General features: G+C 46.9%; 3 protein-coding genes across 4 annotated transcripts; 2 read left to right on the forward strand and 1 right to left on the reverse strand.

Annotated features, from left to right (window-relative positions):
• Positions 1 to 6182: 6182 nt before the first annotated feature.
• On the reverse strand, positions 6183 to 7352 carry LOC117844480 (transcription termination factor MTERF8, chloroplastic). The gene is made up of 2 exons (XM_034725175.1): positions 6933 to 7352; positions 6183 to 6836 (listed from the first exon to the last, which is right to left on the reverse strand). Exons 1-2 carry the CDS (start codon positions 7350 to 7352, stop codon positions 6183 to 6185), a joined length of 1074 nt encoding a protein of 357 aa, XP_034581066.1.
• Positions 7353 to 7401: 49 nt separating this feature from the next.
• Positions 7402 to 10055, forward strand: LOC117845594 (probable calcium-binding protein CML13). The gene is made up of 7 exons (XM_034726660.2): positions 7402 to 7717; positions 8183 to 8300; positions 8406 to 8442; positions 8513 to 8540; positions 9006 to 9158; positions 9560 to 9662; positions 9786 to 10055. Exons 1-7 carry the CDS (start codon positions 7694 to 7696, stop codon positions 9848 to 9850), a joined length of 528 nt encoding a protein of 175 aa, XP_034582551.1. The 5' UTR covers positions 7402 to 7693; the 3' UTR covers positions 9851 to 10055.
• Positions 10056 to 13866: 3811 nt separating this feature from the next.
• On the forward strand, positions 13867 to 18211 carry LOC117843685 (protein WEAK CHLOROPLAST MOVEMENT UNDER BLUE LIGHT 1). Of its 2 annotated transcripts, XM_034724352.2 has the most exons (4): positions 13867 to 14061; positions 15285 to 15464; positions 15543 to 15962; positions 16098 to 18211. In XM_034724352.2, the coding sequence occupies exons 2-4, from the start codon at positions 15321 to 15323 to the stop codon at positions 17910 to 17912; spliced, it is 2379 nt and encodes a 792-aa protein (XP_034580243.1). In that variant the 5' UTR covers positions 13867 to 14061; positions 15285 to 15320; the 3' UTR covers positions 17913 to 18211. The 2 variants fall into 2 exon arrangements, with proteins under 2 accessions (XP_034580243.1, XP_072147739.1); XM_072291638.1 differs by having other exon boundaries at positions 15285 to 15962.
• Positions 18212 to 19088: the final 877 nt, after the last annotated feature.

Here is a 19088-nt window from a genome sequence, read left to right on the forward strand (position 1 = left end):
CCCTACACAGTTACACTTCGATGGCAGCACTCTCACTGTATATTTCACTACACAATCATATTTATGGCTGCAACTAGTCAGGCAGGCTGATCTCACGCACCAGCAGAGTTACTTGTCCTGACCAAGACGGGACCTCAAAGGAGTCGATTCAGAAGCTCATCTCGCGTCCTTGACGAGCGGCTTCACCTTGCACAAACCTTGCACCTGTTGTGCACCAGGTCCTTGCGCGCGGAGACCGGGAACAGGTGGACGTGAACCTGACCACCTCGTTGAACCACAGGCACATGAAGAGGCTAGTCAAGGGGCCGTGGGACATTGTTTTTTAAGGATGCACAAACTTTTCCACGAAAATCTTCTCAGCCTAATTTTCAAAAATAAAAAGAATCTTCTCAGCCATCGAGGCAGTCAAATACTAGTCCAGCTTACCCTTGAGCAGTCCCTTCTCTTTCAGAACTTTGATCAAGCAATGCCTGGGCAACAACCGCCGCTCAACACTATACTTGAGCAGCACTGGCCTTCGCATGATACATGATACCTCCAGACCGTCATCCTTCATCAGGAAATCCAATTTTCCCTGATGAAGCTTTTGCTCCCAGGACGAGAGGTTGTTTCCTCACAATCGCCAGCACATCATCCTTCGAGAACCCAAAGTTGTGTAACAGCCTTTTTTTTTTTACTGTCATATCTGCATTTGTTATGGTGCAAAGATGAAATTCTGATGGTTGCTGCTGGTACCCTGCAGACTCATAGTGTAGCAGTACAAGAAAATTAATTGTGCGTATGATTAGCGTGAAGGAAGCAACAACGGTCATCAGGGACAAATCAACAGCGCCATGGTATACTGACACCTTCTGTGCAGTAAGCAAGCCCTGGCAGAAAGGAGGATAAGGACCCACTTCATCTGCCAGTAAATGCTAAATCAAAATAGCTTTCAGGTTGGTTAACTTATATCAGGGCCTGATCCTGTCGTATATTATATCTTGACAGAAAGAATGTCAACCTGTTTAGACTGCTCAACGTCAATGACTGCAGTCTGCAAACATGTAAAAGAACGAATTACCTCCAGGTACAAAAAATCATCAGGTGCTAGTTGCTAACCCAAGCGGGCTAGTATCCATTTGAAATTTATTTTTCAAGTGTCTAAATTTTGTGAAGAACAAGCATGCTTCCAGCGAGTCAGGCTTATTGCTTTTTCAACAACTTGATTATAAATCCAATGAAATTCTTTTCAGTTAATAGCCAAGCTGTACATGTAGCTTCCAAATCATCATGTTAACTTGCTTTATTGTAATTGCTTTGAGATGTTCCCAACGATTCTGTTGGCAAGTCAAACTTCCTTATTTCTAGTCTTAAATAAATGTCATGTTCAGATTTTTATAATGTGGCCTACATAATGGCTCTTTTCCTGCTATACTCTGAAAGCATGACTTGTACGACATAAATAAATTAAATTAGAAAGGAAAATTGATTGCCAAATATTCAAAATTATTGTTGTCACCCCCATATAAAGTGATACCACGGTGACAAAATCACGAACCTTATATTTTTTTTTAAAAAAATCTTCTGTTTATCCGATTGCAGTTCCGTCTAATAAAATGGGTCCTATACTATCACCAGTTCACAATAGATGTTTGAACTAGAAGTACTTAGATGTGTCACATAAAGACGACTTGTACATACAACATAAAAATATACTGCAATTCCATGGTAATTTTTCTTTAACTAAAAAATATACTCAGATAAAGTAATTGCCACAGGTATCAGTGTGGATATTCTAAAATCTAGACAAGTAAATTAGACTCAAGGTAGCACTCAATCTTTTACAAGCATAGTGAAAAGTGAAATTTTGCAACATGGTGACACGGTGTCAGACAGTCTTCTGCTTGTTGTGCAAAGCCAAGGAAAATTTGATGCAGATAAATTTAGCCTTTGGTAGTACCAAAAACGAAAGTGGACAAACCGAGGGGAAACTAACCAGAAAAAATTTCTGGGTTCCTTTGGTTAGGCTTTTGGGGCTGCTTTTGCTTCCCAAAAACTAAAAGCTAACTAAAGGAGTGAAAAACTTTAGCTGCTTCTACCCAAAAATAGCTTTCAGTCAGTTCATTTCTAGCGGAAGGTGGAGAGGTGCTTCCTCGAGCTTTCGGCTTTCACAAGTTCGAAGAAATTCCCAACTGCCACTCGTTACGAATACCGCCTCGTTTCTTTTCCCTCTCGCCCGATAGTTTTTCTCCAGCCGCATCGAGCTCGAGCGCTTGGCGGCCCAATCGCCGGCGACCTTCTCCATCGGCCCCCATCGCCGGCGACCTTGGGTCCGCACAGAGGGGAGGAGCGGCGTCGGTCTAGCGCGGAGGGGAGGGGCCGCGACGGACCGGCGCGGAGGGGAGGAGTGCCGTCGGGTCCAGCGGAGGGGAGGAGCCCCAGGCCTCTGTCCGGCGGCAGAGAGAGGGAGGAAACGGGGGCGCGGGCACCGGTGTCTCACCGTGATCTTGTTTTGGTGATTGGTTGGGGGAGGTGATGGCCGGAGGGGTGCCGTTGGTGTGCGGTTCCTGGCGGCGGCGCAAGGCTACGGGCGGACGGGAATCCACCGATTCCTGGCCTGTTGTTGGCCGGCGCTCGAAGGGAGGTGGCGGAGGCTGGAGCCGGGAAGATGGAGGAGGTGATGCGCGAGGGATTGGTGGGAGGCAGCCGGTGGATGGATGAATCGGCCGGCGGAGGAGGAATCGGCTAGGAAGGTGGAGGAGGAGCTCAGGCGGCGGCGGCGGCCATGGCGGGTGGCAAACCCGTGATTCCCAGTGGCGGGGCCACTGGCGCTCTACTTGATGTGGTCGGGGAGCGAGCTTGGGTGGTTGAGGAGCTGCGGCTGAAATGGACTGGGCGGAGGTGGCCGAGGCGCAACGGATTTGCCGGCGGAGTAGAGCTTGCTTAGCTTAGTTTGGCGCAGGCGAGGTGCTCTGCTCGGCAGACAAACGGCGCCCTCTCTGGGCCTCTCCCGGCGGCGGCGCCCTCTCCGGGCCTCTTCCGGCGGCACCCCTCTTCCACCTCGGTGGCGCCCAGTCCCGGCGGCGCGACCGGAGGAAGAAGGGGGCTGACGAGCAGGTGAGATAGGGAGAGGGTTGAATGGGTGTACTATGAATGACATATGGAGTCGCTTCGTAATTGTTTTGTTTCACCAAACGGGTTTGGTTTTTCCGGAACCATAGCTCACAGCTACTTTTTTCACAATCTATAGTTCACAGCTACTTTTTTAAAAGCTACAGCTCAACCAAACACACTCTGAGTATTGTCAGAAATATCATGAAAAAAAGCTATTATTTGGTTTTCCATTATACGGAACAGGTCTAAATATTCATGTTTTCCATGTGTTCTCAAGAAGAAACCTTTTTGATCATCTTTGGACCATTCATATTTCTTTAGAAAAGTCAATACAAAAGATATTTAGGGCCCGCTTGGCAATAAGTTGTTAAAGTTTAACACCCGTCACATCGGATGCTTGGATGCTAATTAGGAGTATTAAACATAGGCTAATTACAAAACTAATTGCACAGATGGAGTGTAATTCGCGAGACGAATCTATTAAGCCTAATTAGTCCATAATTTGACAATGTGGTGTTACGGTAACCATTTGCTAATGATGGATTAATTAGGCTTAATAGATTCGTCTCGCGAATTAGCACAGGATTCTACAATTAGTTTTATAATTAGCTCATGTTTAGTTCTCCTAATTATCATCCGAATATCCGATGTAACACTGTTAAAGTTTAACACCTCATATCCAAACAACCCCTTATATTTCAGTGCCAAGGGTGAATCATCAGCTCTCAAAAAAAAAGCTCTCAATTAGATCTGACATATGACCTTATTGTTCCTGGCTCTTACGTATTGTCCGAATCTGCAAGCTATGAGTTACCATAATAACTGCAAACAGTATCATCAGACAAAAAAATAAATGTGTTCTTATATGACAACATAGGTTAAAGGCAAAGACCGAGTAAATTATTCTTGCCAGGTATTTCCCTCTAATGCTATTAGTCCAAGTACCATGGAACTGAACAAGGAGCAACAAGTGTTCTAATTCTAACAAATTAGTCTAAATTCAGAACAAGATCACCCAGACTAAATGCTTTTAAAACCTAAAAGAGAGATTATGGTACATGTTGTCTTTGTTTGATACCATGGAAAAAATCTAAATTTTTAGAGTATATACAACATAAGCTACATTTTGCAAAGCAGATTAGTAGAATAACAAGCCCACTCATATGTGAATTCTTCACATGGCACACATTGAGAGGAAAAGAGAAGATAAAAGGGAACTTAGACAGTGAGTGAATTATACACCTCACTCCGACAATTTGAAAACTTGCATGTTGTGGCAACACCATGGAGCTTGACCACTATACTGCCGCTCTAGATTCAGTCACCATTAGACCTGTAGGAAGAGACAGCCAATATATTGTAAAGCTGATCCAACAAAATGAATAGAACATTTTTCACAGCAAACTGTTAAGAGCAAGAAGCACTTAGAAAGTGAGGATACTAAGAATCTTCTGAAATATTCAACCTATATACCTTTAGTACTCATGAGCTTTGGGACTGAGATGCAGAAATATCATTTAACCACATTGTCAAGTGACGTGTTAAGCTCTAGCAATGGTTATGGTGATGCGCAGTAACTCTACAAAAACTACATACAACCCACCCGTGTATATCTTATACGAATATATGCATGACTATATGAATATATGCATAAAGTACTATGAATGTATATGTACCCACAAGGCTGGGCTTTCTAGTTTGACTTCAACTCCCTGTTCTTCATAGGAAAAAAGGGCTGCCACTAAAATATATAACCAATAAGTGTTCTTTTTTATGTACACACAAGCTCCGTGATACTGAGCCAAGCACTTATCCTGCCATTGGAGCCATCGAGTACAGTAGACACCCTTGATATGTGATTAAACAAAAGAAATTGATTGCAAAGAAAATAGGTAAACTCGTATCAATCAGGCAAAGGAACATTTTGTCGGGTTCATGTACTAGGGTACCTCAGGAAAGGGACTTAAGGCGACCAGGCGTCAAAAGGGCTAAAGGACCAACAGCTAGAAGCATCCTGGAAAAGGCTCAGATGATGTAGCGGCCCACCACCCGACCTTCCTTGGTCGGAAGCCAAGAGCCATGACTCGCCGGCTCAGCTAGCGCGGAGCCCGCAAGGGCCCCCAGCGCCTCACCCACTCCTTGACTCACGGAGACCTGCGCCGTACGAGAAGCATTAAATGCACGGCGTGACCCCCCGACCGCCCTATGCCGGAGATATGACCGAGCAAGGGGAACCGACCTTTAACCAGGGGTCCGAGGGTGAGGCTACACCCTTCCGACCGCCCAGGACGGCCTGCAGGATGAGGTCGTATGCGCCTCGGCGTCATCATCACCTTCGCCGTCAAGATCAAGGCCATGCCACCGCGTCAGGCCCGGTACGGTCCCGCAGGTGAGGTGAGACCCAGCGACAGACGTTACGGCGAGGGGCGACCGTGAGCGCACTAAAGAGGTCGGAGAAAGCCGGGACGAGCGGCGCGCCCCATCTAGGCCACTAATCACGGCCCGCCCATTCGTCACCAGTAAGGACGACAACAACAGCACCCGTCCCGTTCACTGCCATGGAGTTGGCAGACGGGACAGGAGCACACCACGGAGCAGGCCGGGTCGTGCGTAAACAGCCTATGCCGCACAAGAGCCAGGCCCACGACCAACCAAGGGGATAGGACAAGGAAGCCTCTTGGTGCAAGAAAAAGACCCAACCACGCCGCAACTCCCGACCTCTGAGGTCGGGGACCCTCTCTATTTCTCAACGTTGTTGCCCGGCCCCTGGCCTATATAAAGTGAACTGGACCTCCATTCACTCTCTCTCTCGCATTCAACACATACACCAACACATAGCACGAACGCTTGTTTGCAAGCACCCTGTTGTAAGCTCGATGCACTTGATCCAAGGAATACGACTCCTACCAAAATTGGATGTAGGGATCTTTCCGAACCAGTATAACTTTTTATCTCTTATGTGCTAGCCATTGGAAGTGAGGAGAGCGCGGCGGCGGTACGAAACACCGACACATTTGCACCAGTGGCGAATTTGTAAGAGTACTTACTTGTCCTTATCAATCAGGAACTAAATTCAGTCTTTTGCAACGCTATTCCACTGTTGCCTCCCCCAAACATTTAGAGGCATAATCATCAGTGAGGCCTGGAACATGGTTCTTGAAAGGACGCACAAACTTTTCCACAAAAATCTTCTCAGCCATCGCAGCAGTCAAATAGTAGTCCAGCTTACCCTTCAGCAGTCCCTTCTCCTTCAGAACTTTGATCAAGCAATGCCTGGGCAACAACTGCCGCTCAACACTATAATTGAGCAGCGCTGGCCTTCGCACAATGTATGATACCTCCAGGCCGACATCCTTCATCAAAAAATCCAAATTTCCCTGAACCTTTTGCTCAGACAAGCCCAGGACAAGAGGTTGCTTCTTCGCAAGCGTCAGCACATCATCCTTCGAGAAGCCAAAGTTGTGTAACAGCCGTATCCTCTTACCGAAAACATCCTTGCTAGTCAAAGCGACCACAGCAAGTGCAAGGGTGAATATTCCCGCGCCACGAGCTATGCCCAACTCCTGCACTCGCTGGACAGCCTCCTTGAGGCTCTCCGGGTTCATGGTGAACAGACGAGCGTAGTACAGACTGCCGCCAGCAATCTCAGAAATGTTCAGGCCGCATTGCCGGAGGAACGCCACGTTGGGCCTGGTAGTCTTGTCCAGATCCACCGTGAAAAAGTCGGAGCACCACCTAAGGACCTGCAGGATTTTATCGAAGGATCCGAGCTCGGCAAGTCAGAACTCGAGCTTGCTGCGGAGGAACCTGCTACGGAAGGAGTTGGGGGCGAGGGGGACGAGGCGCGCGATTTCGTCCCGCGACAGACCGAGGTCGCGCAGGTCGGCAACGCGCGGGGCCAGGGTCTCCTCCACGTTGGTGCAGAGAAACCTTGGTCGGATGACGACGGCCCTCCCGACGTCGGCGGCAGGGATGCCAAGGGTGCTCTCGAGGTAGGCGAGTACGGCTTCGGGCTTGGCGCTGGACCGGAGGTGCGAGAGTTTCGCGGCGGCCTTGAGCGCCTGCGCCTGGGTGAGGCCGAGGCGTGAGACGAGGTACTCCTCCACGGCGAAGGAGCCGGGAGAGGACGCGGCGGCGGCGGAAGAGGCGAGGAGGCGGTGGGGGAAGACTAGGGGAGGAGGTGCGTGCGAGGAGGTAGGGAGGCGGGATGGGGAGCGAAGGATGCGGGAGAGGGCCGCCCGCAGGTGGAAGACCACCATCGCGTTCCGGCGATGGTGGCGGCGCCGGCGGCGGAACGGTGGTAGTTGGAGATGGGAAAGGGAAACGATGGTGGGCCCGTGGGTTATTATTTTTATTATGCTAAACGCGGTGAAGGGAAGCCAAAGCAGGGAGGCGTTCGATCCTGCGCGGACGGCCAAGATCGTCGGGTGGGTCCCCAATTCCCCATCTTCCTCCCGGTCTCGCAATTCCTCAGTCAGTCGGCTCGCTCCGTCGCCTCCCCAGTTCCGTCGGCTCTCCGCGTCGCCTCCGCCCCCAGATCGGCGAAGCGAGGGAACCAAGCTCCGGCCCAGATTCACCTCGCTGCTGACGACGCAAGGCCATGGAGACGCCACCGTCATTCCGGGTACGGATCCCATCTTCTCCATATATCTCTGATCCCTGACTCGATCTCGTTCTGGTGGAAATTTCTCCGTTCTCTCGGTGCGAATCGGATCATATATCGGGCCCGGCAAATTTCTCCGTTCTGGGGCTTTGATTTGTGGGGAGAGATCCGCGCTTCCGCTGGGATCGACGCCCTAGCTAGATCTATTCTTTCGCGAGATCTTGGTTGGTCTAGGGCCGCGGAGATTTGTGGCATGTCTCAAGGTTTCCCGGCTTGCGATTGAGAGCGTTAGAGCCGGGATCGTCTAGTGCTGGGTTTTGCCATCTTCAGACCCGCATTGTTGTTCTAACATGTCCATGTAGAACCATTAATTTGTGACTGTTTAATCCATTTTTTGTTTTACTAGAACGATTTGTTTCAATTATGGATTCTAGTATCCTGCTTAATGCTTATCACTTGATCCACTTGTGAAATGTGAATTTGTAGTCTACTTCCAAAGGACAGACAAGGAGAGAGAGGCCTAGAACTCGCCCTCATGGCCTGACCAAGCAGAAGAGGCAGGAAATAAAGGAAGCCTTTGATCTGTTTGATACTGATAACTCTGGTACTGACAATTTTCTCTGGGGTTTGCCCATTCCGTTATTTCCACTATAGTTGCTTCTTCGTGTTGGAACTGTTGATATCTTACTCAAACATTCTTATCTCACAGGAACCATTGATGCCAAAGAGCTGAATGTTGCCATGAGGTAAGGCTTCCATTGTCATTTTAATGGACAAGGTCAGATGTGGCTCTGAAATTATTTCTTTCGTTTACAGAGCCTTGGGATTCGAGATGACTGAAGAGGTTATTGTTCCTCCCCTTAGCAGATCATTTGTTTCATTCCCATCATCTAGAAAATGCACTGCAGTTGTTTCTTCCCCCCTTTATAGTCCCAAAAATATCTGATTAGCCATATGGCAAATGCCATAGCTCTTCCATTCATGTTGGTTGAATTGATATTGCAATATTGCATGATTAGTCCAAGAATGAGCACAACATTGCGCACTGAGGCAGTTCCTATTGATGTTGTTGCACTGAGCATTTCCTTTAAACCATATCTTTTATAGCACCTTAGAGATCAGCTTTTGTTGATAAAATGCATTCTTCCTGCCCATGTTATGTTATGCCTTTCATGAAAATAAGAGCCACAGCATCTCATACTTTCAGTTCTGTATTCGAGCCCCAACAATATGGCACTGCATTCTTCTGTTAAGTGTTGAGGAAATCCCTTGAAATAACACTCCCACCTGTTTCTTATGGATACTGCAGCAAATCAACCAAATGATTGCTGATGTTGACAAAGATGGCAGTGGAGCCATCGACTACGAGGAGTTTGAGCACATGATGACTGCCAAAATCGGAGAAAGGGATAGCAAAGAGGAGCTTACAAAAGCATTCCGCATTATCGACCAAGATAGAAATGTAAAGCACCATCTGTCTTTTCTTCCTTCAGTACATGTTTTTTTCTATGATTGTACTGGACTACCATTTTGCTTGACTGCACATTTCAATGTTTTGAGGTAGTATCAGCTTCCTATTAGCAATTAAGCAAGTGGATTTCTTCTAGTCAGACAATCCCTCAAGTGGTTGTCACAACTTAAAGATGACTGATGAGTGTTTCTTACACAATTTTCAATTCTCTCCTAGCGTTCTGAGTGCAAAATGTTAGTGTATTTTCTCTTGAGCTTAATGGACTTGCCTGAGATAAAGACACAGAATACTTATCTACAACTGTACCATATTCTGACATGGTATTCTATTTGAGAAAGCTATCATAAGTCTTCACTCTTCAGACTTAAAATTATGCTGTGTTATTCATGCAGGGAAAGATTTCTAATATCGACATTCAGAGGATTGCCAAAGAGCTGGGTGTAAATCTCACCCTTGACGAGATCCAAGACATGGTGCAAGAGGCGGATCGAAATGGTTAGCAGTGTTCTGACATCTGTTTATGTCTATATGCAAACTAGAAAGACCCTCATATGATTTGCTTTCCCCAAACCGGACAGATCCAGCGATCCATATAACTTGATTTCCGTTTTTTCACAGGTGACGGCGAGATTGACTTTGACGAGTTCACCAAGATGATGAGGAGGACCAGCTATGGCTACTAGGCGGACCATCTGTGCGAGCGCTTGATGTTGTGCAGTCGTTCTATAGCTAGCTACCGTTTGTGTTGTTAATGAAGTCGCTGATGTAGTCACTCTGAAGTTGTGCTTGACAATGGCGTATGATGTGAGGTTAGCGGATGATATATACTTTAAAGACCCGCATGAGAATACTGATGGTTTCATCGGTTTGGGCGGTGCCCCGTGCCCAGTACGGTAGTGTCGGCTGGTTGCCTGGTAGATACGGTCTGGCGACCAACCCAACTAAACTGCGCAGATGAAGATAGTCTAAGGTAAGTAACCTGTGCATATCACGACACGGTAATGCTACAAAACATGTGATCTTAAAAAATTCGGACGCTTCGACATGTTGCAATAGTTAAGCATCGATTGTTTCTGATAACACGGTAATACTACAAAACAGGTGATCTTAAAAAAATCGGACGCTTCGACATGTTGCAATAGTTAAGCATCGATTGTTTCTGCACGTGTCACACTGAATGTTGCATGAAACATAATATTTATGTTGCGGTGGAAATTTTCTATCACAGAGTAGAACAATGTAGTTATTTTTACACATTATTTTTCATGTTGCAAAATAGTGATAACTGATGTTTGAGTAGGTAATTTTTAATGTTTTGTTGGAGCGTCCGATGGAAAATTTTCCACTAGATAATTTTTAATGTTTCGTTGGAGCGTTCGATGGAAAATTTCGCATCGGATGTCAAGATGCTAGCAGTGTCTTCTCGTAGGTAAGCATCCATTATCTTATGCTGCCGGAGTAGAGATCGATCCCGTACGGATTTGAGGAAACGGGCGTTTCACTCTCACGGCCTGTGTTGTTTCAGCATGGATTTCGATTGAGAGAAGATGAGAGCCGTAGAGCATCGGCTGTGTTTTAAACTCGCAACGGTCCTACCTTTTCATTTTTGTCCCTTTAGAGCGAGTACATTGCTACGCGTCAGCAGTCTTGTCGTCTCATGCAGTGTCACGTAGGATTTTTTGATGATGTGGAGGAGAGGGAGTAAGGAAAGAGAAAGAGATCGTTGTTTTGCAAAACAACTGCATTGTAAGTTAAATTTTAAAACTACAAGACAACTCAACAACCATTGTACGAGTTATTGTTGTCATATTTTTTTTCATATGCACAAATTATAGAATTATATAGCTCTACCAGATAATTTATAAGATAACCTATATAGTTCGTTGAGTGGTCTCAAGATTACGCGTCAATACACGAAACCGCCTATTAGACGATACCTTTGGACGTTTCGGTAGCTCCATTGTACGTGGGTCCCATGGTCAGTTAAATTTCTTTTTTTATTTTCTCTGTTCTCTTTCCGCACACCAGTGAAGCTTCTGCTCCTTCCCCATCTCTCTCTCTCGTTGAATGACGGATCCACAAATTGTCCGGACTAGCCTGCGGGTTTTGGCCAAGGCCGCGACAGCGACAGCGATGCCATCCACGGCCGCGCCGCCAAGCTCACCCTTCGTATCCGCGTTGTCGTGGGCGTCGCCGCCTTCGAAGGTCCCCGCGGTTCCTGCCACCGTGCCTGCTACATGCTCGCCAGCAAAGCGCGGGCGCGCAGACCATGAATGCAAGAGAGCGTCCCCTGGAGCTGGACGACGGAGGAGCAAAGTAATCAGCCCTCTAACTCCTACAATAAATGGAGCTATCGTACCATTCGACTGATTTTGCATGCTGAATTGGTCAGATTTTCATGGCTAACTAAGGAACGAGCTGTCACCCGCGGGCCGAACTGCTCTGGGGCGTGGCTCCAGCGACGCGAGCGGGGCCGGGGGAGCGATGGCGGCCATGGATGCCGGCGATTGTGCCCGAGGTCTCCCACTTCATGGCCATGGAGGGCTGTCACGCACCTCGTCCGCCTCGCTGCCGTCATCCGCATCCACCGCGCGGGGCCGTGCGCCGCCGCCGCCCGCCGCGGTAAGATGCAGCGCCCCGCGCCTCGGAAGGGGGAATGGGAAGAGATCAAAGATTTTTATTTCTTATCCTCTCACTGACGTGCGGGACCCACGGAGCTGTTAGCGGTGGAATCTAACGGAATGGCATGGAAGGGATGGAAAACCAAATTCCAATGTCACTGAGGGGATGACTAAATTTTTTTCGATGGCACATAAGGAACGGCTATAATTTTAGATGGCATAGAAATGGGAATTCATAGAAAAACAACGGCTAGGAGGCAAACACGATCGGCCAACGCTCCGACGCTCGCCACGTCTCCAATTCACTTCTTTTCCTGCGCGCCTGAAAAAGACGCCCGCTACAAGTCAGCGTGGAAAGCTGAGGCCCCCGCTTCCAGACTCTGAAAAAGACGCTGTCGCTTCTGCGCACGCACGGAAACAGTGCGAGGGGGGGGCCCTGGCCCGGCGCGGCAACGGCTCTCCGGCCTCCGGGCGCCGGGCGCGGGCGGGGCTCAGAGCACGCGGACCGCGCGGTGACCACCCATCTGTATCTGTGCCCGTCGTTCGTCCGCGCCGCGTCGATTCCGTCTCCCCACGCGCCCGCGTCGCTGTTGCCACGCAATTATTTGGCTCCTACAGCTACAGGCTCCATCCATCGACCCGTCGGCGGCCGTGCCTGTGCAGCTTTCATTTGGCTGGCTGGGGAGACATGCTGTAGTAAGGATTTCACGAGAGAAATGGAACAAAGTGTACTCACTGATTGAGATCCTAACCTTCCGGTGAGGCGTCTGCAGATCGACCACCAGCCCATAACTCGACATTCCCTCGTATGCGGTGGCTTAGGTGAGGCATTCACTACGGCCTTCAAACCGATCAGACACGTAGCACCTCCCATGCCCGGGACGGCGGGGTGCCTGTCCACCGGGCAAACAAAAACCCTGCGGCCCGGAAGAAGTTTCTACGCACGTACGCCGACGCGACCAAGCGCACCTCTCCTAGTTAAAGCAGCAGTATCAAATTCTCACCAATAGGAGTACACTGCAGCGCACGTAATTACGGGTACGTTTCGCGTACCCGGAGCACGGAACGGAGGGGATGCGCTTGCGTACAAGCGTCACCACGGAAAGTCCACCGGGCTCCACGCCCCAGGACGTCTCGCTCGGCCCCGGGGCCCGGCGACCCGCCGCCCCACGAGCGCCGTCCGTTTCGGGATCTTAGCGGGAACCGACGGCGGGATCGGCCGCCGACTCGCCGGGGGCGGGCGAGCGACCGAAAGGGCCCCGTCCTTCCTTCGTCGCGGCTGGAATCTTGTGCTTTCCTTCGTCCACTCCACAAATCACCCCGCTTTGGAATTAATTAGTGGAGGGGTCGTGGTGAGGGATACAGGCCAGGAATCAATCAAATCTAGCGGATCGCTAACCTGGTGGCAGTTTCCGTTTTGCACCTCGTGCTTTGTTGGTTTTCTGACGTGAGCCTTTACGACAGGCTATTGTTTGCGATCTTCGATGGTTTATCGGCTCTGGCTTCTCCTACGACTTGTACTGGAGCCCTATCAAACAAGTATGTTAAAAACGGCTCCATGGCTGAAGCATTAGAGAAGCCGGAGTCGTTTTGTATTGAGAAGCTGAAGAAAAAAGTAGCTCATCCGGCTCCTCCCCCATTTTAAAAGGAGCCGGAGCTTTGCCGAAAGGAACCTTCAATTACAGCTATAGTTTTATATAAGTCATACACTTATGATTCAGATAAAAATTTATATTTTCTTGAGTCATGTTTCTGTCTCAAGCTCATAAAACTATCATTCCCTCGGTAGCATGGGGAGCTCACTCTTTCTTTGAACATTTCATAAATCCAAGTGCATTTGTGTTCTTTTATATTTTAGCCTAATAATTTTCTTAGAAAACTGTAAGTGGATAAATTTATCTAATTATGATGGAAATATTGAATATCCGAGCTGCACCGAGTAAGTCTAAGTAACTTCTTTTTCTCAGTCATTCTTTTTACTTTGACATAAACTTGTCTATGTAATTTCAGTATACCTGGAGGTTGTTTCAGAAAAAGTAATCCAATCCACTTCTCTCGCTAATCCCATGTGTCCAACCGACCAGTGGAGTCGCGAGCCAGACAAACCCAGCAGCACAACACACACGTACACCCCCGCCTCTCCTCAGAAATAAACAGCAAAAAAGGCAAGCCAAGAAGAATCAATCGCGAGCACCAAGAGCGGAGATCCAAATCGGCGCAAAAGGAGGCGTTCACTCGCTTCGCCCGCAAGGAAAATTCCTCCGCGCGATCGAGTAAGTTTCGCCTTCCCCCTTCCGCTGCAATCCGCGGTTTATCTGGCTCCGCTTTCTGTGTCTCCTGTCCGCCGCCGGCGTCATGGCGGCGAGTTCATGGTTCTTCCTCTTGTCTGGATGAACTACTTGAATCTCTTTGTGTCCCTTCTTGCGTTTCGTTTTGGTTCAGGTACCTTTTTACTCTCATAGGCGCCAGAATTGAAGGGAGTCTCTGTTCTTGGATTGGAACAGGAGTAGGAATCAAGCATAGCAACTGAAAACGGGAGTTTTTGTTTTCATTTTGCTCATAGTTCAGTCCATGGATTCGGACAACTCGTTTGCATAGGTCATAGGCGCCATGAAATCTTCTATGGCAGAGGAACTCCTTTTGCTTTTCCTAATGTTTTCATCATGGAAGAAAAGGATGAGAAGTTCTCTGCCATCCTCACAATTAACACTCTCTCTTTTTTCGGACGAATCGCACAAACAACTCTTTTGGTTAATCAGTTCAGTAACACATGCTACATGTTTCGTCTTGTTCGTTAGAGATATGGTGGTCCCACAGTAATTTTGTACTTTACTTACATACACGTGTATGATCTTTATCTGAAAACTTACAACCACAAACTTACAATATAATTGTGGACCTGTACGGATGAGAGAAACTCAATGGATGTCAAACATACAAATTCAGTACAGATAGAGTTTAACATGGTTTGAGTTATTAAGGGACTTCGCACATTATTGTTGGTAAATAATTAAGTTGTTGAGTCACCTGGCCCGGTACTACATTTTTGTTTTGCTTTTAGCCTTTTAGGTGCTAGGAAAACGGGTAGGTTTTGTCTGGATGCCTGCTTTTGTTCGTTAGAAAAAAGTTGAATTAGGTAATGCAAAGATACAGGTTCGGTTCAACAGCGGCTGAATTATTGCAGACACAAAGTTGGCTCAGTGTAGCTGGACAATGATTAGTGCATATTTAAGACTGGATCCAGTGAAGTTTTCTCGTAATGGTTGATGACATTGATAGAACTGACTCTATGAAATAAAAATCTGACCAATGTTGACAGCTTCCTGAATATTTAATTTTAATCCACTCAAAATTCTGTAATGGAAATGCTACTTCAGATGAAGTCATGATAAGACCATGACATTTTGCAAAAACTTTTATTGCTTATCTATGTGTTACAACTTACAATCATGTTTTTTCTACCTTATTTTCATTTTTTTTGCAAAATAATTTGTAGGAGCAAACCAGTTGGGGCTTAGAAAAAGGCTAAGGAATGGAATCGACACATGCCACTGAAGAGAGTAGCTCAAAAGATTCTTCTGCAAATGCATCTTCATCTCCAACAGGAAGTTCAGAAACTTCTACAGCCAAGGAAGTTCCTAGCGATATTGCACATGAGGGGCCAAGCCAACATGAGGTGAAGTCAGCACAAGCAGCAATTGAGAACTTCAATCCACATACAATGTCTGATGATTGCTTGGATTCATTTTCACAGGTCCTACAAATGCGGCTTCCTGATCCAACAGAAGACCATGTGGGATCAATTGCGCCTTCAGATAAAGGTCCTGAAATACTGTCCAATTCAGGACCAACTGAAGCATTCATCAGCTCAACAAATGATAAGACAGATCATCCTTCTTCAGCAGATGCAATTGAAATGAACAGTATGCCTGTAAATGTTTTGAACGGTACTGGAACTGCACTAAGAGATGAAATGAAACCTAAAGAAGATGAGATACATTATCAGACTGATATGGCTACAAAGCTGAAAAGGAAAGAAGATTCAGAAACAACACCTGCAAGTCCATACAAGGGCCTTATTGACACTGCTGCACCTTTTGAGTCTGTTAGAGAAGCTGTCACCAAGTTTGGAGGAATTGTTGATTGGAAAGCTCATAAAGCTCAGATGATTGAGGTAGTTTTTGATAAATTAACACTACATATAGATCACAGAGCTTTTGTTATGGAACTGAAATTGTCTTTTACTTAAGTTATTTTTTTATCAGACAGTAGATCACTAAAAAGGGATTTTTGTTTCCCCTGCATGCAGAGACGCAAGCTCATACAGCTTGAACTTGAAAATATTCGAACAGAAATTCCACTTTGCAAGGAGGAACTAGAAGCCGCTGAGATGGCTAAATCTCAAGTTGTTGATGAGCTAGAGCACACCAAGAGACTCATTGAGGAGCTGAAGCATCACCTCGAGAAAGTACAGGTTGAAGAAGCTCAGGCAAAGCAGGATTCCGAGCTTGCAGAACTCAGGGCACAAGAAATTGAGCATGGAGTAGCTGACGAAGCTAGTGCAATAGCCAGGACACAAATGGAAGTCGCTAAAGAAAGACATGAAAAAGCTGTTGCTGAACTTAAGTCAGTAAAGGAGGAGTTGACGTCAGTACATAAACAATATGCCACCCTAATCGATGAAAGAGACACTGCAATCAAAAGAGCAGAAGAGGTTATATCTGCAGGGAAGGAGATTGAGAGGCGAGTGGAGGAACTAACTTTAGAATTGATTGCGTCTAAAGGGTCTCTTGAGTTGGCCCATGCCGCACACCATGAAGCAGAGGAACGCAGGATCAGTGCAGCATTGACAAAAGAGCAGGATTGTCTTGCTTGGGAGAGAGAGTTGCGTCAAGCACAAGAGGAGCTGCAACAGCTGGACAGTAAGCTTGCGTCCAATAATGATATGCAGCACCTTATAGATGCAAATTTGCTCAAGTTGCTTAGCCTCAATTCGGAGCTGTCTGCCTATGTGGAGAAAAAACTGACTGAAGAAGCTGAAGGAGCTTCCAAGGAGCATGAGTCTGAAGATGCTAAACAAATTAGCAATTCAATTAAGGAAGCTCTAGCATCAAAACAGAAAGAGCTTCAGGAGGTCAAAGAGAACATTGAGAAGGCAAAGGCTGAGGCTAACGTGTTGAGATTTGCTGCCTCAACACTCAAATCAGAACTAGACAATGAGAAAGCTTCACTTGTCGCGTTGCAACAGGGGGAGGCTATGGCATGCGTTGCAGTTTCTTCACTAGAAGATGAACTCAACCGGACGAAACAAGAGATAGAATCTGTCAGGTGCAAGGAAGCAGAGGCCCAAGAAAAGATGGTGGAGCTTCCCATGGTTTTACAGCAAGCGACTCAAGAGGCTGAGGACGCCAAGGTAGCCGCTCACTTAGCTCAAGAGGAGCTGAGGAAGGCCAAGGGGGACTTCAAGCAAACCAAGGCTGCGGCAGCTACAGCAGAGACCAGGCTATCTGCTGTTGCGAAAGAAGCAGAAGCATCCATAGCATCCGAGAGGCTAGCGCTCGCTGCAGTTCAAGCATTGCAAGAAAGCAAAGAGGCAAGGGACGTTAAGGATTCCCTGCGACAAGTGACGCTTCCTTTAAGCGAGTACTATGAACTCAGCAAGCGAGCACATGAAGCTGAAGAACAAGCCAATGAGAAGGTGGCAGAAGCATTGTCACAGGTGGTGTCAGCAAAGGAATCAGAATCAAGGAGCCTAGAGAGGCTAAAGGAAGCATGTGAGGAAATGGATGAGAAGAAGGAAGCTCTTGAAATCGCATTGGAGAGAGCTGGGAGGGCGAATGAAGGGAAACTAGCTGCGGAGCAGGAACTGAGGAAATGGAGAGCTGATCATGAGCAGCGTCGCAAAGCTCTGGAAGCTGCGAAACGTGCAGTGAATCCTTTGAATGGTCCATCTAGGGTATTTGTTGAACAGAAGGATCCATACCACAACGAGCAGGAGTCCAAGCTACAGATGTCAGGAAGTAGCTACGAGAGCATTGTTCCAAATCAAAAGTTGCAGAGGAAGAAATCACTGTTCCCTATGATGGGTTCGGTTCTATCCAGAAAGACCCGGGCTCAGACGTGAGATAACAAAATCCTGGACTCCTAGGACTTTGGAAATTACATTGCTGTACATTGGTGTAATAAGTTGATTTTTTTTTCGGTCTGAAAGAGCATTTTTTTGTCGGTATCCGGTGGAAGGTGTAATTTGTCGGTATAAACACCGGAGGGAATATTGGAGTATGTCTATAACATTTTTCGGTAACACAATAGGTCTCCATGAATTTTTTATGGAAATTGTTCATGTCTCGTTACAGTCCAGTGTAGGTGTAATGTTTTCTCCTGGAACTTGAACTCAGTGAGCTGGTTACACATCTTTCTGAATGTTGATACTCCTGCAACTGTGCTAGTAGCATTCTTCTACTCTGCTTTTGCTTTTTCCCCCTTTTTGCCTAGTCAGTCAACGAATTATAATCTCTATCATGCTGGTCCTACAAGGTAATCTGCTACCTTGCCACTTGAAGTAATCTGTCCCATGATCAGGACCAATCTTTCCAAGATCCTATTCTTCTTCGTCTTCTTTCTTTTTAAAGGCCAACGCAGAGAACATCCATATAAGAACCTCGCGTGGCCAAGTGAGAATAATTGGATTTTTGTGCAAACAGTATTGGAGACTTTCTGCCAATATATTCTTCAGGAGAACCCATAAAACTAGGGCATATATTGCAAGCAGAACAGAATGGGCACCACACCAGGACGATGAACCTAGACTGGCTTTAGGAGATTCATGAGTACTAGGAGCGAAAGAAGATTGCAACTGTTTTTGTAGTCAACAAGCTTTGGCAGAAGCGGCATGTGCAGCTGAATATGAAGTGTTTTTCATGGTGCATCTGATTGCAGTACTCCAACTCCAAGATCGATCAACAGGCCTCCTTTGCCGTGGTTTGAACCGCCTTTTTCTTGTACTTTAACAGGCTTTGTCTTTTTTATTAAAAAAAAATCTGAACCGTCCAAGATTGGGGATTGAATCGGCCTCCTTTGCCGTGGTTTGAACCGCCTTTTTCTTGTACTTTAACAGGCTTTGTCTTTTTTATTAAAAAAAAATCTGAACCGTCCAAGATTGGGGATTGAATCGGACCCAATAAGTGCTGGCCTCCACATCATATCATCAGAGAAAAAAAGCGATGCCCTTTCCCATTCAGCTCGTCGGGAAAAAGAGAAAGAATCAAGTAATGTGAAGCACACGTGCTAGCACGCAAGA

Source organism: Setaria viridis, chromosome 2, assembly GCF_005286985.2.
Source record: "Setaria viridis chromosome 2, Setaria_viridis_v4.0, whole genome shotgun sequence".
NCBI classification, from domain to species: Eukaryota; Viridiplantae; Streptophyta; class Magnoliopsida; order Poales; family Poaceae; genus Setaria; species Setaria viridis.

Excerpts from the sequence above, each read along its gene's own strand:
- LOC117844480 (XM_034725175.1), bottom strand. The coding sequence starts at position 7,352 with ATGGTGGTCTTCCACCTGCGGGCGGCCCTCTCCCGCATCCTTCGCTCC. Across the intron at positions 6,837-6,932 it reads GGGACGAAATCGCGCGCCTC|GTCCTTAGGTGGTGCTCCGA; the intron begins GTCCCCCTCGCC and ends AAAATCCTGCAG.
- LOC117845594 (XM_034726660.2), top strand. The coding sequence starts at position 7,694 with ATGGAGACGCCACCGTCATTCCGG. Across the intron at positions 8,301-8,405 it reads GTTTGATACTGATAACTCTG|GAACCATTGATGCCAAAGAG; the intron begins GTACTGACAATT and ends CTTATCTCACAG. Across the intron at positions 9,159-9,559 it reads TTATCGACCAAGATAGAAAT|GGAAAGATTTCTAATATCGA; the intron begins GTAAAGCACCAT and ends TTATTCATGCAG.
- LOC117843685 (XM_072291638.1), top strand. The coding sequence starts at position 15,321 with ATGGAATCGACACATGCCACTGAAGAGAGTAGCTCAAAAGATTCTTCT. Across the intron at positions 15,963-16,097 it reads ATAAAGCTCAGATGATTGAG|AGACGCAAGCTCATACAGCT; the intron begins GTAGTTTTTGAT and ends CCCTGCATGCAG.